Consider the following 18994-nt stretch of genomic DNA (forward strand, 5'->3'; position numbering starts at 1 on the left):
GTCTACAGTGTGATTGGTCCGCCCGCTCCCGGGCCTTCAATCCACCTGGTCCACTCTCTGAGTCTACAGTATGACTGGTCCGCCCGCACCGGGCCTTCAGTCTATCTGGTCCACTCTCCGAGCCTTCGGCACGTCTGGTCCGCCCTTTCGGGGCCTACAGCCTATCCGGACCGCTCGCTGGGCCTTCGGGACAACCGGTCCGCCCTGGGTATCTTGGCCTACAGCACGCAGCAGGACCTGCCTCAACCCAACTCCAGTCCAAACAACCATGTGCACATATACATACAATCATATAGCAATTCACAGGCAACAAGCAGATCAACAGATCACATAGCATATCATCATCCTAACCAGGATACCGACCTAACAGGTCACTAGCATAGCATCACCCTATCTCTCAGGATACCGACCTCAAACAGGTCTCTATATACCATCCTAGCTCTCAGGATGCCAACATAACATAGCAACAACATAGCAACAACTACCCGGATCTCAATCCGATAAGGGCCGGCCTTGGTGCCTTAGACCCTGTTGATATAGTGAGGATAACTCACCTCGAAACTGCCGACTGAACAGACAACCCGAACTGCCCCGATCACTGATTCGATCTCCACCATTGGACAACCGCCAATGCACTGAACTCAAAACAACAATCAACAATTACCAAAATGCCCCTGGAAACCACCGGTCAACCCTTGGTCAAAGACAAGGTCAAAGTTAACTCCTGACTGACCCTACTCGCCGAGTCAACCCTATGACCCGCCGAGTTCCCATAATCAGAACTTCACTCAATCCGCGACCTAACTCGCCGAGTCACCCCGAGACTCGTCGAGTTCAACAACTCTGAGTCCACTCGCTTACAACTCACCGAGTCATCCCTTGACTCGCCGATTCTCGACTCGACCAGAAAATATTGGGACTCTTCGACAAGACTCGCCGAGTCTAAGGCTATCATCAACCTACTCGCCGAGTTGTTCATACAACTCGCCGAGTTCCAGGCTATCTTCATCCGACTCGCCGAGTTGTTCTTCCAACTCGTCGAGTCCCAGCTCATCTTCAAGCAAATCGTCGAGTTCACCTATGTGACTCGCCGATTACCACAGATCTGAATCCACTCAGAAGCATTCCAGGCCATGCAATTGATCCAAAACATAGATCTAGCCTCATACAACTCATCCATCACGTAAAGTGGCAAACTTTACGTGAATCCAAAGAGATCTAGGCCTTATTCACTTATAACTAGGGTTTGGGACATGCAAGCTTCACTAAACACTCCAACATAGGGACTTTCATGCTCTCTGATTCTTCTCCATTCCAGATCTGAGGTAGCAACCTCAGATCTAACCTCTAGACTTCCAATTACATCCATAGACAAGATCCCACAAACCTCAAAATGAAGAAACAACATACAATCAGTCCAAGAACGAGATATTACCTCTAATGGACGCCCCAACTGCTATAAAATTCGATTCCAAGCAAAGCCCCTTGCCCCAAGCCTTCAATCTCACAAAATTCCTTTAACAAACTCCTCAAATGCTCCAAATACACTCCAATCTTCTTCAATCGCACTTCCTAGGGTTTCTAGACTTCAAAGGGGAATAAAGAGGCTGGGGGAAGGGTATAATGTTCTTTAAATAGGGCTCAACCCCGAGGATTAGGGTTTTCTCCACTCAGCGCCTACTCGCCGAGTCCATCTCACTGACTCGCCGAGTCGGCTACTTAACACGCGACCCAGTCGCGACTCTACTCGCCGAGTCCATCCATAGACTCGCCGAGTCACTCCTTCCCAAATAACACTTTTAGCCCTTCAACTCTACTCTTGCTATTCCGGGATGTTACAGATAACCTTAATTTTAATCAATTAAATATTAAGATTTAATCTTGATTCAAATCATTGTCTTATCTGTTATTTTGATTGATTCTGGAAGCCTCGTAAGATTCCTTTAAAACTGGTCACCCCATAAGGGTTTCACAATGTTCTCATTACTAAACCATTGAACAATTAACATTCAGTCCTTGTACCTCCTGACTAATTCTAATTAATCTCAAATTAATTATTATTAATTTTGATTAGTTTGTAATTAACTTCTAATTAGTTTCTAATTAATTTATTACTTGTAATAAATCAAATAACTAGTTATCTCACTCTATTATTTATTTTCTAACTGTTTTAGCTTTTGAGGGCAACCCAAAAATGACTTTGTTATTATTTTCAAAGTTATATCAATTAGTTATGACATTGGACACCTATTTCCAACAGTATTATGTTCATTAGTGTACAATTTTTAGTGTTTTTATGATTTTTTGTCATCAATAAAAACTAAAGTAAATTACACGAAAGTTCATGTGGTTTAGGGTAATTTGGGACTAACAATAAAAGTAATTTTTTATATCTTCTGGTATAAAAAGCGCTTGATAACCTGAATATTTCAATCAAAAGCGAACTTCATCGGTTTTGCACATGAATCATTTGACTTCGCTTTTAAAGAACACTTGATGAAGACCGTATGTGTTGTAGCAAATGACTTGAATGTGCTTTGAAAAGATCGAGACATCGTAACCAATGTCACTTATTAGGCTGGAGGGTATGAAGCGAGAAAGGGGAGTGGGAAGGCTTCCCTCTCACTGGAACACCATACCGTGGGTGAGGGGAGCAACCCACGGGAAAGAGGTGGGGGAGGGGGTGCCGCACTCTCTCTCCTCATTCTATTGACAGTTTTTTTTTTTTTTTTTTTTTTTTTTTTTTTTTTTTTAATCTTTTTTAATATTTATAAAATTATATACCTCCTAAAAAATATATCAAACTTCATGGTTTTTAATTCCCTACAAAATAAGTATAATATATGTATGAAATATATTTAAAAAAAATAGTGAGAGGAGCTTCAGACCCATTCCTTGGGTTTTAGGTAGAGGTGGGCAAAAGAACCAGTCCAAACCGATCCAAAAAAATGCATATGGACTGAACCAGTCCTGGACCGATCAGTCTTTTTAACAGTCCGGACCACAGTCTTTAATCGATCCTTAAAATTGATATACTTGGCAGTCCAGGCCGGTCCTAAGCCAGTCCACAATTGAGTCGTTCCAAAAATAAACTAGTCCATATTTTGGACAGTTGCCAATCCAAACCGGTCCAACCAGTCCAGAAAATGAAAAACCAAATATTCATGGTAGGTCAATTAAATATCAGGCCTCCAAAATTATTGTTTTATTTCAATTTTTTCATGCGAATAGAGTTCCTTATTTCCCATCTTTTGTAAGAGAAGCGATGTGGGACAAAGTGACAAACACAAACTCCATTCGTCCATGACTACATTCCTTTGTTTTTTTCTTTTTTACTCTAATAACTAATTAAAAAAAAATACTCAACGGCTACAAAGTATAAATGCGATTGCATACTTTTGGCCGATTTGCTTTTTCAAGAACTAATACATTACAAGTTTACAACAGTTAGAATTAAAGCCAACGGCTATAAATGTTTTTTGCTGATTTTTTTTACACTATAAATACTTATTCATATCCAACTATTTTTCTCACCTCAAATTCTATCCCTTACTCAAAATGTCTCTAAATTTACACTACAAAGCTTGAAGTTTCCACATCCGGATAATGTCGGGTACCGAAGAAAGTAGTTCCCGTCCCGTTGGTCGCTCCAGTTTTGATCCGAACCAACCATTTGATGAAATTAGCAAAGAAAATCGTACCGCATTAACACCGATGTTGATGAAGATATTGTCGACACTCAAGAAGCACGAAATGCAAATTTTACAAGTACATTATCTAACATCACTCCCGGCCAAGATTACTCCAACCCCTACCAAGAAGTTCCGTATTCCGACGACAACTACAACTTTTGGAATTTTCCTCCGGATATGACATTCTGATGATATATTTATGTTTTAGAAATTATCACTAATGTTATGAACTTATTTATATTTACTAAGTCTTTTATGCAATGTTATGAACCCAATTTCTCTATGTTTTCTATGTAATATTATGAACTTAATTTTTAAGTTTATATGTTAATGATATGTCGAAGTTATGAAATCTTGGAATTATTACATATGTATTTGATGGATGATGATTTATAATGTTATGAAATGTATCATAAGACAATCGAAGTGAAACAAAAAACTAGAAAAACCGAAACCTGAAAAAATACGAAACCGAATCCGAAAAAAAATCTGAAACTGAACCGAAAAAAAAAGATCGGTATCAGACTAGTTTATAGCAAAACCGATCCATAAAAAGACCGATCCAAGAAAAGGACGGGACTGAAAAAGGACCGACCGATGACCGATCGGAACCGGTCTAAAAAAGACCGCTCCAAAAAAAGACCGATCCAAAAAAAAAAGGATCGACTTAGGACCGGTTCAGGATTGATTTTTGTGCACCTTTAGTTTTATGTGAAGGAAACGATGATGTGGCCCACAAAAAATGAGAGAAACAACACTCCCATATCCTCCGATCTTATGCCGATTAAGTAAAAATTGCAAATGATAAAAGACGATGGATGGATTTTTTTTGTGTATTCAACTTAGTTGATTAACAAAATACAAAATAGGTAAAATGACCAAGAATCCCATCATATGCACACAAAACGGCTCAATTTGAAGGGCTCACAGTTTCAATATAATTGTTCTAGAAAACTTTTTTGACTAAAAAATATAACAAAATAAAAACATGATATAAAAACCTACATATTGAGAAGACATGGTCTACTTTTGTAACCTAGCATTAACTTTAATTAAAAAAAAAGAAGGCGACATTTCTTGAAATCCAGCTTGCAGATGCTGAGATGAGGAAGATAATTGTTAGTTGTGACAATTTCAAATATTAAATTCGTATTCCCCTCCACGTAGGGCACTCAAAATTTATTCCGAAGGAGAAAAAAAGTTGAATAATTTTTTTGGCAGTGGAAGTTAAAAGTGCCGGGGAGGAGGAGATTACAACACTCTTCTTGCCTCCCCACGTCTTTAAAAAAATGTAATATCAGGCGATTAGTTTACATCGACTAATCATAATCTTTCGTTTTCCTTCTGCTTTAGGTAATAAATTCCATCAAGATTCATACCAGTAACGTTCCTTTCAATTTTGATTGCTACCCTTAACGGATTTTTTGATTTATTTATCATCATTTGCTTTCCGTGTTCCTCCAGATCGAGATCAGAAGCTTTCCGATTGTGCGATCAAGTTCGTTGAATGATCTTATAATTCATTTGCATTGGTGGGTATCGTTCAATCGATCCTAAATTCGACTTCAATTTACTTTTCCCCTTCAATTCGGCCGACTTTCTAAATTTAGCAGTCGAATTCACTTCATGATTAGAGCTGTGTGATTCTGATTCACTACATTCCAGCTGCTGAGTTCATCTAGGCTTGACGAGTTCTTATTTTGCAGAAAAGTTCTTGAGAAAAATGGGGGTTATGTCAAGGCGGGTTTTACCCGTCTGTAGCAACCTCTGTATATTCTGCCCTTCAATGCGAGCGAGATCACGACAGCCAGTTAAACGATATAAGAAGCTTCTTGCAGATATATTTCCTCGATCGCAGGTGAATAATTTGACTTGTATGCTATTGATTACTTTATTTGAGTTGAATTTTACTGAATATGTGATTTGATTTGATCTAATCCCTAGTTAACTATCTAGTTTACTGTTATAATGTACCACTTAATCCCACAATAAGTGTTAACCATGATGATCATTCGAGGATAGAAGCAATTTGAGGAAGATATTATATTTCTAATGTATCTATTAGGCATAGAAGGGATCCTCTATAGATTTTCTGCCTAAAATACTCATAATTTAGTGATGCCAACTTGGCTATTATGATAGATGACAATCACGAGCATGATTTTTGTATCTTAATGGTGAATTTTATAATTACTCTAATTATAATCAACTTCAAATTCCAGAATGCTGAGCCAAATGATAGGAAGATTGGGAAGCTTTGTGAATATTCTTGTAAAAACCCTTTACGTATACCAAAGGTAAAGCTTATATCACTCATCTAAACTACCATATTAACGATTCCATGCTCTTTTGACTTTGTTTTTTCAATCTATCTAAATTGTAAGACCCTGTTTCTTTTTTCCATCAAGTGTTGTTTGGATAAATGATGTTTAAAAATATTTGAGAAAATGGCAAGACACTTGAGGAAATGGAAGGAAAAAAGAAATGTGGGCAAATTTGTAAAATGTTAGGACTTAATGAGGAAAGCCTCAATCCTCTGACTTTCTCGATTAAGTCGTTCTTTCTGCATTAAGTCAAAAAGAAACACCTTAAAAGGGCTTATGTTAGTTTATTTATATCTTATGTCATTTGAATAACATTTATTACAGATTACAGATTACCTAGAACAGAAATTTTACAAAGAGATGCGCAACAAAAACTTTATCTCTGTAAAAGCTGTTTCACTTGTTTATGGGAAATTGCCATCTTCATGTAAGGAGCAGATGTAAGTTGAAATGCATTAGTTATCTTCACTTAAAGTTGAATTTTGCATAATAATGTATTCAATCCAAGTTTTTTCAATATCTTCAGGCCACTTTTTGCTAGTAGTTTGTTGGGAATTGTTCGGACACTCTTAGAACAAACTGATAATGATGAAATGCGAATTCTTGCTTGTCAGAATCTTGTCAGCTTCATAAACAATCAGGTAGTTAGAATAGTTCTTTAGGTTAAATGCAAGAAATAGCAACATTCTTTCATGGATTTGTTTATTATAGATTCATACTTCCATTACTTCCTATTACAACATTGCACTTCAAAAAATCTACTCAATTACAACAATACCATTCAATTTTTCAATAACAAAAAGTTGAATGGCATTGTTGTAATTAATGATAATTAACTTCTTAAAAAATACAGGTGGATGGGACTTACATGTTCAACTTAGAAGGCCTCATTCCCAAACTTTGTGAACTTGCTCAAGAAGTTGGAGATGATGAAAGAGCATTAAGGTTGAGGTCATCAGGGCTTCAAGTTTTGGCTTTCATGGTAAACATATGTTTTCTGTGTTATCTTTATCATTTATAATATCGATAATTCTTGACAACTTAGTAATAGAAAAGATCAATCTTTATCATTTTCCTCTTAGTTTCTGTAACTTTTGGAGCTTCACTTAAGGAATTGTGAATACATGGTACTCTCTAATGATATAACCTAAAATACCCTTTGTATAATTTCTAATATTGTTCTTTATTTTGTTTACTAGGTGCGATTTATGGGGGAGCAATCTCATATCTCTATGGACTTTGACAATGTACGTTCTACTTCTTTTTGCTTTTCTTCTATTCTCTATAAACTTTTTTAGGTAGATTTTCAATGATGAGGATGAGGAGGGTATTTACGTCTTGTTTAGAGATCAAGAATGAGTCCATGTCTGATCTTGTTCCACCTTTTTAACAAACGAGACCCACTTGTGCCAACTTTCTTGAAATTTTTTCTATTTTTTTATTTGAATTGATATTCAAAATCTTGTTTTGTTTTAAAAATAGATTGTGTCAGTAACCTTGGAGAATTTTATGGACACACCAAACACTGACCATGAATCATCATCATTAATGGATGTAAACAAGATGATCACAAATGTTGTTAACTTTAAAACGGATGTTCCCATGGGGTAAGTGGGGTTATGTTATTTATGTATACAGATATTAAATTATTATGACTCATTAAAAGATTTATATCAATTATAGTTTTTGTTTTTGAAAATTATACAGGGATGCAAACAAAAACCCCTCTTATTGGTCAAGTGTTTGCTTGCATAATATGGCGAATTTAGCAAAAGAGGCAACAACTGTTAGACGTGTACTTGAACCTCTTTTTCACAATTTTGACACTGAAAAGCATTGGTTCCCTGAAAAAGGGTTGGCTTTTTCTATTTTAAAGTATCTGCAGATGGTGTTGGAGGAATCAGGTAAATGTTGATTCTTATTGTTTTTTGATTCAAGTATATATATATATATATCGATTAGTAATAGGGTTAAATGCAAGAAAAAGCTAGGTCCTTTCATTTATTTCTTCCTATTATAGCATTTTACTATGAAAAAACTATGTAGTTACAGCATTATCATCCACATACAAAACAATTTTTATAGCTATAATTGACTAGATTGTTCAAGTATACATAATAAAATGACTTGATAAGAAAAAAGAAGTATCCTACTTTTTTTTTGCATTTAGCGTGTAGTTTTAACTGTTTTATAGTATTAACATTTTTTCCACTTTGAATTCAGATGACAAATCACATCTACTCTTGTCTATCTTAATCAAGCACCTTGATCACAAAGATGTTATGAAACAACCAGTTATTCAGATGCACATTGTGAATGTTGCTACACAACTTTCACAATATGTAAAGCAGCAGGCATCAGTCCCCATTGTTGGAGCAATAGCTGATCTCATTAAACATTTACGCAAATGTTTGCAGAATTTGTCTGAGCCATCGAGTCCTAGAGTGGGCCCTATTAGCTCTTATATGGATCTTCAATGTGCTTTGGAGAATTGTATCTCAAGTCTCTCACATAAGGTTCTTTATGTCCCTTAGTTATTTGATGCTTTTAGTTGGCTTTTCATATATGCAAGAGTAAATCACAAAAAGGGTCCCTGTGTTTTTTATGATTTTTACTGTGTTTGGTCCAAAATTGTTTTTTTTTTCTCTAAAACCTTGAAATAATGACCAGAATTGATTGAAACCTTAAAATAAAGACCAAAATCGTTAGAGAACGTTGAAATGAGGACCAAAATTGAAAAAGGTTTCAATTTTGGACTAAATAATGTAAAAATCAGAAAGCATAGGGACCATTTTTGTTATTATTGTATATGAAGATAAAGAATATGAGCCATGTGCAGGACCTTGTAGAATTTCAATTCTCATTTCTCAACCAATGCAAGATTCAATAGAATCTAAAACCTAAGTATTATATTAGGGCAAAGTACTTAAAAGCACAATATACTTTCACCATTTTTTTTTCGAATTAGCCACTTAACTATTTTCATTAGTGATTGAATCATTATCTTTTTTTACCCATTTAAAAAAAAAAAACATTTTTTCTGGTTACTCGGTTTTGATAATATAGAAAATCACAACGTACTTTCACCATTTTAATGTTATAATATCATAATCCTAAACCGGGAAAATTTGTTTTTTAAAGAGTAAAAAAAAGTATAATGGTTGAATCACTATAGAAAATAATTGAGTGGCTAAATTAATAAAATAGTGAAAGTACAGATGTTTTTGTGTATTTTTCACTTTAAATTAAATTGTACTTTACTTGATGATTTGTAGGTTGGAGATGTGGGACCCATTCTTGATTTGATGGCTGTAGTGATAGAGAATATTTCAGCAACTCCTACTATAGCTAGAACAAATATGTCTGCTCTTTATCGCACTTCACAAGTTATCAGTTCCATTCCAAACATTGCCTACTACAAAAAGGTAAGGGTATTTTGGTCATTTATTTCAATTCCTTCCATCCATGAAGGAATGAAATCCATTAAACATGGAACCTGAAGGATCGTAATGGAATTGAATTCTGTCGATTTTGGATTTTTGACAACCAAATATGCCATGGAATGGAATCTCATATTCCAATTCCACCGGAATCCACGAAACAAACACCTCTTAAATATGCATCAAATTACATATAATGTTTTAAACTTTTCAGGCATTCCCAGATGCTCTCTTTCACCATTTGATCTTAGCAATGTCACATCCAGATCATGAAACACGAGTTCTTGCACATCAAGTATTCTCCAATGTGCTTATGCCAGCTGTAAGTCAGCCTTCATCAGGTTATAAAGCTGACAAATCTGAAACGATAGATGAAGAAAATCATGCCATGGAATCATCATCTCGTGGTGGAATCACCCATTCTTTGCCTAATGGGAAAACAGTATGATGCAACTTCTCTCTTGAATTCATCATCATACTTCTCTTTTCTGTTTCTTCATTAGTCTTTGGTATGATGGAATCAAGAAAGGAACGGAATGCTTCATTCCAATTGGAATAAAAAAAAACTTAAAACTTGTGTGTTTTGAATGATAGAATGGAATGAAGAACTCATTCCATTCCATTCCATTCATTCATTAATTCCATCCTATCCAACCAAAAGGACTCTTAATGTAGATACTCAATCATTTATGTGATTTTTTCATTTTTTTAAAAATTCTATAGATCTCAAGTTCCTTAAGACTGAGTCGCCATCAAGTGAGCCTTGTGCTATCATCAATCTGGATTCAAGCAACATCTCCCGAAAATACCCCTGCAAATTTCGAGGCAATGGCACAGACATATAGCCTTGCTTTATTGTTTACTGTATCAAAGGTGATGTTTCAATCCTCAATATTCCACCTAATCAACATTTTACACAAAAAAAAAAAATTCAAGAAATCATATATTCATCTCATTTCTTCTTTCTTCAGAATTCAAATCATGTGGCACTAATCCGCTGCTTCCAGTTGGCATTTTCCATTGGAAGCACCTCACTGGATCAACAAGGTAAAGATTAACAATTTGACATTTACATTTTAATCACACCCCTCATTAAAATTCAACTTTTTTCAAATTAATTTTTGGTATAAATTGATTTTTGACTTCTTGAAGGTGGTCTGCAAGCATCCCAGAGAAGATCTCTCTTCACATTGGCATCTTACATGCTTATTATTTCTGCAAAGTCAGGCCATATTTTGGAGCTGATTCCAATAATTAGATCAACATTTACCAAAGAAACGGTTTGTTTTTTCTTATGTTCACTTTTTTTCATAGAATTAGCAACATACTTTTACTCTTTTTATAGAAATAGGTGATGTACTTTATTGTTTAAAATGAAAGTATATTGCTATTTTTTTTTAATGCAGATGGATCCTTATCTTGCAATAGATGAAGAAGATATGAGGCTGCATGTAACTTCAACAAAACATGGTGAAGATAATGGCTATGGATCACAAAGAGATGAAACTGATGCAATGAAAGCACTTTCTGCAATCGAGTTAAAGGATCAAAAGTTGAAGGACACACTTTTGTATCACTTGTTATCAAAGCTTGAAGATTTATCAGAGGTTTGTTTATTGTTCCTTTTGTTAATTTATAGGAATAAATGCAAGAAAAAAACCAACATACTTTCATTTATTTGTGTATTATAGTTATAGACTTATAGCATCATCCTATTTTTACAAGTGATTTAAATTTTAAACCACAAAACATGACACTTAACTATATTTAAAACTGATTAATTATAATCATCATCTTTATATTTCTACAGGAAGATGAATTAAATATGAAGACACAGCTTTCAGAGGGATTCTTCCCTGATGATGAATACCCTTTGGGGGGCCCACTATTTATGGACACACCTATTCCATGTTCTCCAGTTGCCCAAACAGATTTCCAGGCTTTTGATGAGGTAATAATAATTCTTTCTTTCTTTTTTAGACTGAATGAATGTGAGAAAATGACGATTTTACCCTCGTCCAGGTGATGCCTCATGCTGATGAGACAGATGATGATACGTTTCAAGACCAATACGGAAGCCAATCAGCTCGCAAGGATTCTCTCTCCATGAATTCACTTGACATTTTAAGTGTTAATCAGCTTTTGGAATCGGTATGTCTGTCTTTTAATCTTTTTTTGGAAATTAAAAAACAAAAAGATAATGATAATTAAATATTGTGTTTGTTTAACAGGTGCTGGAAACAGCACGTCATGTTGCAAGTTTGCCTGTTTCCTCAACTCCTGTAAGTTATGATCAAGTGAAAGATGAATGTGAGGCTTTAGTAACAGGAAAACAACAGAAAATGTCTGTGCTTCAAAGCTTTAAAAAGCAACAAGATAACAACACAATGTTGATTCTTTCTGGTGAAAATGGCAAACAAGATCAAATTACATCATACAATGTAAGAATCTTGACTTTTTTTTTTTAAGTTTCTGTGTCCCTAAAAGTCTATATTTGATTTTTCTGAATGTTTTTTTTTTGACTTTTTCTATAGAAAATGGAGCTCCCAGAAGATGTTAAATTGTTAACAAATGGGGAGCAAACTGATCAACTTGTTTCTTATACAAAAGTATACAGTCAACAACAGTCTTTCAGGCTTCCACCTTCAAGCCCATATGACAAGTTCTTGAAGGCTGCTGGATGCTAATAAAGTTTCAGTTGTTTTTGGATACATGGATTCACTAATGATTTCTTGTTATAATGTTTTTTTTTCTCATAGTCTTGGTGTTATATAAAAGTTTGATTTTCTTTTTTTGTTCTTTTTCAGAAGTAGAAAAAGAAGGTTTTTTGTTTTGTTGTAGTGTATGTAGTTGTGGGACAAAATGTTGTGTTTTTAGATGACAAAATGTTGGAAGTGAACATTGAATAGTTGTGTTTCTGTTTTTTTTTTCATTTATGTTGAGGTGTGGTTCATATTTGTGTGTTGTGTTTGACAATGGGATTTGCAACTAATTTGATTGATATTATTTTAAAATGTTTTTTTTTTTCAGAATATTTGTTTGCTCGTTATCATACTTTGCATATGTTATTCTTTCATATGTTATCATACCGAAATGGAGTATCATACTTCCAATGGATGCTTATATCAAACCTACAAAAAGATTGAAGACATCCAAGTTAAAAATAGAAGAATTTGTAGTTTTGTCTTCAATTCCATGAAAAATATCATGATTTTCTTGTTTTTTCTTTTAAGTTATTTTGATTGATGTTAAAAAAAAATAGTATAATGACTTATAAAGGTAACATAGTTTAAGCTTTATTCATATTTAGTAGGTTTTATTTTGTCAAAATGATGTAATGTAAATAATCCAAACAAGTTCGATGGTAATATATGGACAAAACGTAAGGGACTATGTGTGAACTAAACCTAAATTGTGTTATCTTTTTAAGTTATTAAACCTTTATACAATAATTTATTCACATCACTAGCAAAACTGTCCAGTCTTTTTGGGACCGGTCTTGCTGTTTGATGAGCATGCGCAGTATTATGTAGTTGATTAGGTAAAGGTTGATAAAGCCAACAATGCTTAGCTAAAATTAGGGTGAGCAACATTTCCAAACTGTCCTGCCCCTGGTTTGGAAGCGGAATGAGTTTAGACCAATAATGAAAACCGATAATAGGATCGGTTACATTATGTTTGTGCCGGTGCCGATTTTCAGTCAAATACCTGGTTGGAATCAATACCTGTTCTTATGCACTTCTGTCTTATTATACACTTGGTACAGTTAGTTTTGATCCCAAATGATTAGAATAATATCAAATCAATCAACAAAATTTAACCCAATATATAAATAAGGTGTTTTATAGTCTAACAAATGAAATACACATAGTAAACTACATGTTGAAAAAAAAAATCATAGCATTCCGACTTGAAAAAGGAGCTAATAGAAATAGGGTTCAGTGGTAACATAGAGACGATCGAAATTGTTAGGTCATAAGGATGCAATTTAAACAATCCAAACAAGTTCAATTGTAATACTAAACAAAAAAATAATAATAATAAAATAAATAAAACTTAAAGAGGCTAAATATAAACAAAGCCTAAACTATGTTACCTACATCTTTAATGTAAACAGTCCAAACAAGTCGATGATAATATGGTGACAAAAAAAACTTAAAAGGACTAAACCTAAACAAAACTTAAACTATTATTACGCTGATTCTATCCTTCATCAAAAAGATCAACTTGGTTACAACAATTTAATAACTCAAATTGAGCATTATGTCAAATGCACAAACAATACAAAGCAAAATACCAATTGTGTTCTAATTTCTAAAAGCCAAGTGATGTGCATCTTTTGAAGCAATTTGGACAATAAAACCTCTCACCCCCAACATTTGCAGAACACTTCAAAAGTTACAAAAAGAACATGCACTCCTATGCTTAAACTAACATAGCGCAATCTCCCAATTCCCAAATCACTATATTTCGTCAATTCCACTTGCGCAAATCTGATGATATTATACATCTAAAATCACTAAAAAAACCTGAATTTCGTGTTTCATTCTTTTGGCACAACCAAATCACCACATTTGTAAGCCAATAACAACTCATCGGCATAATCTCTGTTCTTAGATATGAACTTCTCCAAGAACTCATCTTCAGGCAACCACATCACATTAAGAAACTTCGGTGTCTTCTTCAAAATCTTTTTTGAGGTCAAAATATTTAAAATTTTATACCTGGGAATCACTCGTTCTTCCAAACTAAGCATCAAACAAGTAGGTCGACGAACTAACACAGCCTTATCAAACTTAACTGTATTTAAGAAGAATTCAATCCCAAGATTTAACTTTGATTCAGACACTCTAAACAATCCAGGAGCCCTTTTAAACATATCTGAACATTCGACTTTAGTGAACCCAAATGATTGGAATAATTCAAACTTTCTTTTAATTGTTTCATCACTCATACAGCTCAAAGTATACAGAGCATGAACCAGCATTCTTGAATCGAGTGAGAATCCCATGTCTAACACCTTGGATACAAGATCTTTAAGCTCTGATTCACCCATGATCAACAGTCTTGGTTGTCTTGTTGTAATTGTAACAAGTTGTGACCCAACAATTCCGCATTGTTCTAAGTATTTGATATTAGCAGAGATTCTTGTCACCGGTTGCTTAATATCAGCCCAATTACATCTTGTCAATGTTCGAATCAGATTCTCATTGTCATGATTCATCAGCTCTTTTATGACATCAACACAGGGTTTCAGTCGTTCAAAACGATTAGATAAGTAACCTGGGTTTTTGGAAATGAACTTACTCAGTTCTGAACCAGCGAGACCCAAATTTTGAAAAAACTGAATCCTTGGTTTTAGGGTTTTTTCGGCGTCTGCGAAAAGGATTTGAGGAGATTCGTCTACCCAATTTTGAATATCGGTGTTGTTGAATCCGAGAGACTTCAAGAGTTGAATAACGGATTGTGGGTTGGTCTCGGAGGATGAAAACCGAGTGGATAGTGAGAGGGCTCGTGGTTTGGAAAATCCTAAGGATTCTGTGAGGTAATCAATAATGGAGGATTTAAATGGCGATGGGGATGGAATGGTGTGAAGATAACGAGAGAAGAGAGTCGCCATTTGAGCTCGGAGGTCTTGTACACCCTATTCTCGTGTTTAAAAATGAAGGGAAGCGAAGGGGAAAACAATTAATCAGTTGTGTTCTAGAGTTGAGAAGCAGATGCAAGAAAAAATGGGAGGCATAAAGGAGAAATCGATAATACCAGGTGAAATCGCAAAGCAAATGCAGAAAAAAATCAGAAGCCTTTTTCTGCTTGATTGAGAAGCCGAAGGGTGTTTGGCAAACCTTATTAAAACACTTTGTTAGCTAAATAACCTATTCTACAACTTTATAAATAAAAAAAAATTCAGATAAAAATAATTTATTTAGGTGAAAAAACTCTCCTAAGTCAATTTTTCATAAATTATCTCACACGTACTTATTAGTTTATAAACCAATAAGCTATAAGCTAATAAACACTAAGTTTTTTGTCAGACACTCCGAAGTCGAAAGTTGTGTTCCCTTTATTTGTTGAACGACTGAAGAAATAGGGCCAAGGGCAGAAGCGTCTTTTTCATATGTTTCTCTCCCAAACATCCAAATGAAGTTCTTAACCGGATTGGTGTTTTGGAAAACATATTTACCATTAGTACTTTTTAAACATATCAACATAAGGTTTTTTGGTAATTTAGTAAAAAAGAAAAAACCATGGTGCCCTAATACCATGTTCCGAGTTTCATTAAAGAAAGGAAAAAAAATGAAATGAAATATGAAGAGAAAAGAAAGGAAGTGAAGGGAAAGTAAGTTGCATTTTTCTGTTATCGAGTTCAAAAGAAATGAAAAGATAATTATTTTTCTTTTGTGTTCCGAGTTGAAGGAATAAGAAATGGAAACTAAAAGTGGATAATTATACCATTTTCACGTTTTTACCACAATTTCAAATCTATACCACACGATTTTAATGCCTAAACTTTTTTTTTGCCACATGTAGCATGCCTCTCGACTTCTTTATTTTTTTCACATGATTACTTATACAAGAATCATAGGCAAATCATTAACGCATCACTTATTATTAATCAAACTTCAACTATGTTCATAATTTGCATTACTTTTTCAACCAATACCAATCACAACCAATCATAGTGGAAAAAAAAAGTCAAAAAACCCCAAAATGAATAACTTGTGCATAACCTGATGTCAATGTAAAGGTAATCAAACAGATTCATACTCAACAAATTCCAATGAATGAACTCAAACCAAAAACCAAAAATATAAAGTCAAACTCATAAGCAATCAAAAACTATCATCCTAAGTAAGTCATTTACCAGCATTCATCTTTTTTTCAGCAAACCCTTTTGTTATGTGTCCAGAATAATGGCATCATCTAGAAGAAACAAAAATAGGAAATCATTATATAAGGAGAAAAGAATGAAACCTGATGTAAGCCTTGCATGGACGTTGAACTAATGACAGAGGATGAAGAAGCAATTTTTTTTGTGCATGTTGTTATTGTACGTGAAATTCTTATATAGGGTTCAACGATAGTTTGGTAATCATTAGGTTTCTATGTTTATCATTGATTATCTTCTCTTCAAATCCCTCCAATTTGGGTGGAAGATTAGGAGAGAAAACGTTCCTCTGACTTCCTTTCTTTTCTTCCCAAAACATTCTAAACAAAAAACTCGAGAACACGATTGACTCCTTTCTCGTTGATTCCCTCCTTTTCTCTCCACTTTCCTTGTTAAATGAGACTGGGAATAGGGTGTAACTCTTATTATTACCAGAACGATTGAAAGACACGTTGTGACACCAATCTCCATCAATAACCTTCAACCCTGGCGACTCCACTGCAGGAGGCGAGATAGTCGGCGACTCAACTCCAGTCGCACGACGACAATTCTATCACATGTAAGATTTTTGATTTCCATCACATGTTCGATTTTAAAACCTTAATCTTCAATCATATCAGTTTTTTAACTACAAGAAACGATTCTATTGACCCTCAGGGTTCAATTTCTATATTTTTTTTTATTTCCATCATAGGTTTAATTTTTTGAACTATAAGAAATGGTTACATCACACTTTGTTAGCTGATTGTTTCTCTGTTTGTAACGTCTAGAAAATACTAAGTAGAAATTTTATTTTAACTCAACGAAAAACCATCAATCATTCATTTCAAAACCCATAAAAGTGTGAAAATGTAGTAAAATAGTTATCAAAGCACAAATCATAACTCAACGTGTGGAATGTTGGTGGATGCGATGCAATCACGTCGAGCTTTTCCCCTTGGAATCGGAAGTACCTGAAAACATTTAAACATAAAATCGTAAGCACAAAGCTCAGTGAGTTCCTCGAAGTTCCACATACCATACATACATCAGGCCCCGCCCGATTAACAGGCTTGTCTTTAGCATGTAGTGGGCCCCGTCCAACACATATAGAGGGCCCCGCCTAAACATACATACAAATACATGCAAGAGTCACAAAGACAGGTAACATCCTATAAACATAATCCAATAGGCCGACATTGGTGCCTTCGACCCAAAAATATTGTGAGGAGACTCACCTCAATCCGAAGATAACCAAATCTTACACTCATTGCTGCTACAAAAGCTCCTCACACTGAACATATCCAAAACAATACTAATTAATAGTTAAGGTGATAACCCATAATCAAAGTTCCATCTCATACTCTCTTTCTCTCTCTCTCTCTCTCTCTCTCTAGTATAAAAGACCATTTTATACTTATAAGGCTACACCCCACCCTAACATGACCTAATGCTCAAAAATGATCCATAACACCCTCTGATCCTATGCCATGTGAATGTTTGTATAGATTGGATACATTTCAAGTATAATAAACAACAACAAACTAACTGACAAAAATATAGAACAGGAAAGTAAAGAACACAAAGAATTTCACCAAATTGTCTTTCACCAAGAAAGGGTTTTGTCTTCACCAAGAAGACGGGTTCTCACAAAGACGGTCACCAAGATGATTACAACACCAAGCCGTTCTACATTAGGGTTTCACCCTAATGCTGTATATATATATATATATATATATATATATATATATATATATATATATATATATATATATATATATATACCCACACACACACACACACGAAAATAATCTAGTGAATCCCTTAAATCAAGGGATTGTATCTAATCTACATATAAACAGAACCTTATCACCAAGATATCGGATATGTTATCTATCTATATTTATAGAGTGTAACTACCTAATATACAAAGATATCTTCCTAATATATATATATATATATATATATATATATATATATATGTTATCTTCCTAATATGTATAAATGAGATCTTCCTAATATACAAAGATCACTAAGATCATGGGATCATGTTGACGTTGATCATTCTGGAGCTAACGTTGGCGCTGATGCTGACGTTGGCGTTGGCACTGGCGCTGGTGATCAAAGTGTAATTCTATTTGACTCATCAGATCATAATGTGTGACCTTACAATCTCCCCTTATCTAATGATGTCAAAACTAATCTTTAAAAATTTCTTCAGCTTTAACAAATCCCCCCCCCCCCCCCTGATAAGGTGTATGACTCTTACCAATTTTGGTTATCAGTAGTAGAAGTAGTAAGAGCAACGGAAAAAATCAGTGTATCATGGGTTGCAGCGAACTAACAGATGATAAGGATATGATAGAATGTTGATATCATCTCCCCCTTAGATTTTACTCCCCCTTATATAAGCAACATTTGAGTTTTGCTCCCTTAGATGTATAATCTTCTTTCAAGAGTGTTTGCTATGAATGATCAAATAACAATGTAGCAGAACTAGATTTTTCTCTTCCTTTTATGACAGCATCAATATGTACTGCCTTTTTTTAAGAAGACAACAAATAATCCTTAAAGAAAACATCAAATAAAGTTAGAGGATGAAATATGTGTATCACATTATTGTGTTGTTGCAATAGCAGATCATTTACATAGAGTTGTGTAACAGCCCAG

General features: G+C 34.5%; 2 protein-coding genes across 3 annotated transcripts; one reads left to right on the forward strand and one right to left on the reverse strand.

Moving 5' to 3' along the window:
* Positions 1-4872: 4872 nt before the first annotated feature.
* On the forward strand, positions 4873-12470 carry LOC145093780 (ARM repeat superfamily protein). Of its 2 annotated transcripts, none has more exons than XM_079032024.1 (21): positions 4873-5045; positions 5157-5224; positions 5399-5550; positions 5915-5989; positions 6341-6456; positions 6543-6657; positions 6870-6998; positions 7216-7263; positions 7499-7623; positions 7724-7920; positions 8240-8532; positions 9292-9441; positions 9671-9898; positions 10180-10329; positions 10428-10503; positions 10609-10736; positions 10863-11063; positions 11267-11407; positions 11479-11607; positions 11688-11897; positions 11991-12470. In XM_079032024.1, the coding sequence occupies exons 3-21, from the start codon at positions 5416-5418 to the stop codon at positions 12141-12143; spliced, it is 2799 nt and encodes a 932-aa protein (XP_078888150.1). In that variant the 5' UTR covers positions 4873-5045; positions 5157-5224; positions 5399-5415; the 3' UTR covers positions 12144-12470. The 2 variants fall into 2 exon arrangements, with proteins under 2 accessions (XP_078888150.1, XP_078888151.1); XM_079032025.1 differs by having other exon boundaries at positions 5404-5550.
* A 1195-nt stretch (positions 12471-13665) lies between these two features.
* LOC145093781 (transcription termination factor MTERF8, chloroplastic-like) lies at positions 13666-15330 on the reverse strand. The gene is made up of 2 exons (XM_079032026.1): positions 15220-15330; positions 13666-15100 (listed from the first exon to the last, which is right to left on the reverse strand). Exon 2 carries the CDS (start codon positions 15074-15076, stop codon positions 14000-14002), a length of 1077 nt encoding a protein of 358 aa, XP_078888152.1. The 5' UTR covers positions 15077-15100; positions 15220-15330; the 3' UTR covers positions 13666-13999.
* Positions 15331-18994: the final 3664 nt, after the last annotated feature.

This window comes from Lactuca serriola, chromosome 3 (assembly GCF_051521515.1).
Source record: "Lactuca serriola cultivar US96UC23 chromosome 3, Lser_US96UC23_V15, whole genome shotgun sequence".
Lineage (NCBI taxonomy): Eukaryota > Viridiplantae > Streptophyta > Magnoliopsida > Asterales > Asteraceae > Lactuca > Lactuca serriola.